We start from the raw sequence: 4,757 nt of genomic DNA, 5'->3' as shown, positions 1-4,757 counted from the left end.
TCAAACACAGAAAAGCGCCGACGCACCGTTCCAGGAGACGTGAAACCAACTTTTCCAGATGCACCAACAGCCGCAGCAAGCGCAGACGGAACCGGATGCAGCCCATCGGCGCGAAGAAAGCCGGGCACGACGGATAACACCACCGCCTTGCCACCCCCCTCTTACGCAGAAGGTCGCGCAAAAGGCGCCCGAAAGAAAAGTTTTCAGCACGCCCACCGCAGAAAAGCAGGCGGACACCGCCCCGGCCAGGGTTTCAGGCGGCCTACTATAGAAGGGGCTGGCGGCAATGACCGCCCTAACGCGGGGCTGCGCGGAATACGGGGCCCGGGCCGGAAAGCACGGCGGATGAGGGGTTGATCGGAATGCGCCGTTTTAACAAACGAGGGCACTGCAGCGCGCCCCCGAACACCCCGCCGGGCCACCCTTTGGCCCCGTTCCGGGCCGCTGTCCCGCCCCCAGCCGCGCACAACCGATAGCACACCAATGCGGCGAACCGCCTTCAACCGCAGGCGCATGGCATACGCGAAGTGGGGCCGCCGCCGAACTGACGGGATTAGGGGCAAAAGTCTGCGTCAATTTGCGGCCCCCCAACGCCACCAAACGACAATTCAGGGGCGCGACGCCAGATATACAGGGGTCGTTGGGGGAACCCGTGGTGAAAGATCGCCCCAATTTTTTTTTCTTTTTTTTTCCTCGTGCAATTTTACGACCTGCTTCCGCTGCCCAAGGGAGAAAAGAGAAAATGCATTTGCGCATACCTGCCGCGCTAGGGCAGATTATGTGGGACTCGGTGGTGGAGAAACCCACCCATACCCACCAAAGCCCCCCTGATCACAGGGATCTTTCAACACACGGGCGCGGGCGATACCAGCCGCACGGTGTCCCAAGGAGCGGTCTCCGGTTAGGCCCTCCGCTTGATCCCTGGAGAGCCAGGTCGCGGTCCACCCGGACCATTACGCAATCCCCGGGGGAACTATAGCGTATGGCATTGGATTCCCCAGCCCGAGAAACCGGGCACTCGACCGTGAAACTTATTGATTGGCAGCGTGTATTTTCCACTGCAGCCTTAGCGGCCAGGCGCTTTACCCATTACAAAACGCGCCTTGTTTCTAAGGCGCTTAACCGCACCAACCCAATACGCAGCAACCGTGTCACGGCGCAGCCTGAACTAAGCTGGATTCCGTGTTGCAATTGTGGAAATTCAGCTTCCCAAGCAGCGAACTTGGTGCTTGACCTTGGCGCCACGATGGGGCATTTCCGCTACACCAACTGGGCGGCCCCATCGCAAAGGGGGTTCGCAAACCCAAGAAGAAGCACATCGCCCCCCACCCCCACCGAGGAAAGCGCGGCGCTATCGATGCGGGGGGTCGGGCCATTACAGAAGCACCCACTATGCGAAGATCGCACGCGCCCCCGCAGCTTGAAAAAAAGAGCGCCGGCCCGGCAAACAACGAATTCCGGGGCCATCAGATTATGCGGATTCCCGTGTCCTGGTAGGTGTGGTACGAGATATTTTATGCGAGGCCAAACCGCCGTGCCATGTACCCGCAGAAGGGGCAGATGTGGACGTGGCGTTTTTCCACCAACGCGGGAACGGGTGGAATTGCCGAGGCTTAAACCCTTCTTGGAAGCTCGAGCTCGTGAAAGAAGAGAGCGCACCAATGTTGCGCAACAGCCGCCCCCAATCGGCAAACGGCGCCGCCACTTCCCCCGCAACGGGCAGCATCCCGCGGCCTTGGCCCCCCATCGGAGCCAAACAGAGATGCAACGCACATGCGAAACCCCAAAAATGCGGGAACAAAGGGGGTCCATAATTCGCCGTTTTTTGCGAAGTTTGCAGCGGTGCATAGCTTGGAGATTCGGAAACAAGCCGCCCCTTATTTAAAACAAGCCTTCGTTTGGCCAAGGGCAGGGCGATTCAACACAAAAGAGCGTTGGTTAGCCTGCCACCCGCATGGCAGCGCCGGTGCAAATGTTTCTTTCCGGCCCTGAAAGCCCGTGGCCAGCGTTCCCACAAACAAACCCGGTCCACACTGCGCTGGGGGCTCGGCTTGGTCATCAACGGTTTGGTGCGTGAACAGGTTCGCGTTTCTTTAAGGCTGCCTTGGTTGACAATCACTCGTAAGGGCGAAACCGTGCCTCTCCAGAACGGAAATTTCGCGGACCACTGGGGGAAAAGAAAAGACCCTAATCGTTGATTGGGGTGCCTCCACATAAACGCAGAAGAGATAACCACATAAAACAGCACGGCCCAAGGTTAAAGGGCGGGGACACCCCCGAAAGGAGCATGCACGGTACTAAAGATCATGGGCGGTGACGATAAACCCACAGAATTTTTTTTTGCTTCCTTGTGTCTTTGCGACTCTCATCGGCGGATTCGCTCCATCAGCCACCAATGCACAGCCCGTTCCTTATTGCTTTATTTCTATCTGGAAGGGTATCCCTTTGTTTTGTTATGTATTTTGTTATTTTGGGGTATTTTCTCTTTAGTTTCGTTGAGCCAACCAAGTGAGGAAACACACGCTGACGGAATCAGGCGACTCAGTGCTCTCATCCGAGAGCTCAAAAGCTTACCCACCCCATTGTTCTAAGCACTTAAAGGGGGGAGGCAAATTCGGCGGCGAGATCGACAAAAATATAGAGAAGAGACGAAGCTTAAATGGAGAAAGAGGGCCATTCCTGGTCCTATATGGTTTGCGTCCCGTTCTATCGGGGAAGGCCATTTGGGACAAAGCTTTTCCACTGCGAGCAGGAATTGGGCTCACTTCTGCATGAAGCATAACTTCACCATATTACCCCGCCCCCCAAAGTGACACCGCAGACTCTTTAATGCGGGACAGCCCAATAGGTGCATGCTCGTCTCTTCTCACTGTTAATGTTAGCTTGGTTTCACTATGCCTGGCCTGAACCCATGGCTAACCATGCGGTGCCTTGTGGGTCCATGCCTGCTGCGGCACTGGAATCCGCAGGTTGCACATAAAAAGAGTGAATGGGGCAGGTCAACGGGAGCATTCTTCTGACGCTTCCGGCGTTTCTGCGTTATGAAAACCCCCGGCCCTCATGAAATCTTCTGCAGTGCGTTTGGCTGATTCAATGGAAGCGAACCATTTTACGCACACCAAGCATTGCGTCCCCCCTCCCGACGTTCCGGCGGTAGGGGGCAATTTGCGCCCGGTCTTTTGCGGCCCATCGGTCGGGGCGGATGCCTCTTTTCCAGCGCGCTCTGTAAGATGAGGCAATTCTGCTTTATCTTTTTAAAGCTTTATAGAAGCGGCATGCAAGGCAGGGGCTTCCACCCGCTCTTGCTTGAGGGGTCTTGGTGTGGGCTGGTCCGGTTCTTGCGTCCTATTGTTCGGTTCGTTAGGGTGCTTGTATTTCATGTGGGTCGCCATTTCCCCAGCATTGCGAATGACCGCCTGGCATATCGGGCAGCACAGTTTGGGTCGTGGTGCCACTGCGCGTGGCGTCTCTTGTGGGGAACGATGCCTAGCACGGGCGCGGGGGAGCACCCCCACATCATCAAGGGCTCTGAACCCACAGCGTTCGCATTAGAAAGGCGATTTTGTAGCGTTCTCTTCACCCCACGTGTGCCTTTACGTTCTGCGCTTTGGTATTGTTGGCGGTGGAAGTGGCGAAGGTGCCGTGTTAATCCCCTCTGGGCTTTTCGCGATGCCGCGCAGGGATGGCAAGCAAATTCTCCTCGACGCTTCTTTGCTATCGGGCTTGGGTCTCTTCTCCTGTGTTGTGCGTTTGGGCCTTGGTGCTGGGGGGAAGGGAGGGGGGGGTTCTGGCGGGATGTCCGGCGGCCCCTCAGCAGTGGGATGGTTGGTTTTCCACGGGGCTGGTCTTCCGTGGACTCGCGCTTTTTGCCCATGTGAGTCACAACGCTTGCCCGACAGCTGAAGCCGGTTTGGCCCTCTGGACAGTCGGCCGGGCCACGGTAACGCAGCGGCGCTGCCTCTGCGTTTGCTGCAGCCGTTTCTACGCGAGACTTTTTGAGTGGGGGAGGGGGCCCTTTGGGGGTTACACCGCCTGGGTGTATTTCGCGCGGTGGGCCGCAAGGCTCGAAGCAGCCAGCCGTAGCGGTGAGATGCGCCAGTGCAAAAACGAGCTGGGGCTGCCTCCCCCCCCCTTCTCGACCTAAGCTGGGGTCATTGCGTGTGGGGTTCCAATGCCCCATGATGCTGGAGCGGTGGGTGGATGGTTTGGGCAGCTGGCTGTGTATTTGACGTTTCGCCAGCGCTACTACATCTGGTATCCACCTCCCTGTGCGCTGTGGTAGGTCCGAGGCCGTCTTGTTTTCCTTGTCGCACGCCTCATTCTTCGCAACGCCACAGTGTCCAAATATAAATTGTAGCCGTATGCGTGCCTTGCGGCGTTGCGGATCCAATAACAAGTTCCATAGTATTCGTAATATGGGGTCTGTTACGGTTATTGGGCCCGTTTGGGGTGCCATGAGGAATGGCAGGGAATCTGTGAAGACGGAGGCTCTTCACGGTCGGGTGTTGCGACGGGGAATGGTGTCGAGCAAATTTTGCAGGCCGACTTGCAACGCGATTGATTGAGCCCGGCAGCTACACGCTATTGGTCCTGCACCTGACTTTGCTTGGGCAATGAGCTCTCCGTTGAGGTAAATCATGGCTGCTGCGCCAGATTTTACTCCCAGTTCGACAGAGCCATCCGTCCATAGTTCATAGCGGAGGCGCCCAGGTGGTGTAGAACCTTTCCGGCGGAAGTGTCGGGCTATCCATCTGGTA

General features: G+C 57.1%; 3 protein-coding genes across 3 annotated transcripts in view; all 3 read right to left on the bottom strand.

Annotated features, from left to right (window-relative positions):
* Positions 1-203: 203 nt before the first annotated feature.
* DQ04_01221170 (hypothetical protein) lies at positions 204-515 on the bottom strand (the record flags this gene model as incomplete). Its single annotated transcript, XM_009310411.1, has 1 exon — positions 204-515. One exon carries the CDS (start codon positions 513-515, stop codon positions 204-206), a length of 312 nt encoding a protein of 103 aa, XP_009308686.1.
* Positions 516-3,376: 2,861 nt separating this feature from the next.
* Positions 3,377-4,456, bottom strand: DQ04_01221160 (Tbingi protein; the record flags this gene model as incomplete). Its single annotated transcript, XM_009310410.1, has 1 exon — positions 3,377-4,456. The coding sequence occupies one exon, from the start codon at positions 4,454-4,456 to the stop codon at positions 3,377-3,379; it is 1,080 nt and encodes a 359-aa protein (XP_009308685.1).
* A 235-nt stretch (positions 4,457-4,691) lies between these two features.
* DQ04_01221150 (hypothetical protein) overlaps positions 4,692-4,757 on the bottom strand; it is a gene marked incomplete at both ends in the record, with an annotated part of 375 nt that continues 309 nt past the window's right edge. Inside the window, one exon of the mRNA XM_009310409.1 lies at positions 4,692-4,757. This exon is cut by the window's right edge and continues 309 nt beyond it. Coding sequence (XP_009308684.1) covers positions 4,692-4,757 — 66 coding nt within the window.

This window comes from Trypanosoma grayi (assembly GCF_000691245.1).
Source record: "Trypanosoma grayi strain ANR4 Tgr_122_V1, whole genome shotgun sequence".
In the NCBI taxonomy this organism is placed as follows: domain Eukaryota; phylum Euglenozoa; class Kinetoplastea; order Trypanosomatida; family Trypanosomatidae; genus Trypanosoma; species Trypanosoma grayi.
This window is presented reverse-complemented; position numbering and strand designations above follow the sequence as displayed.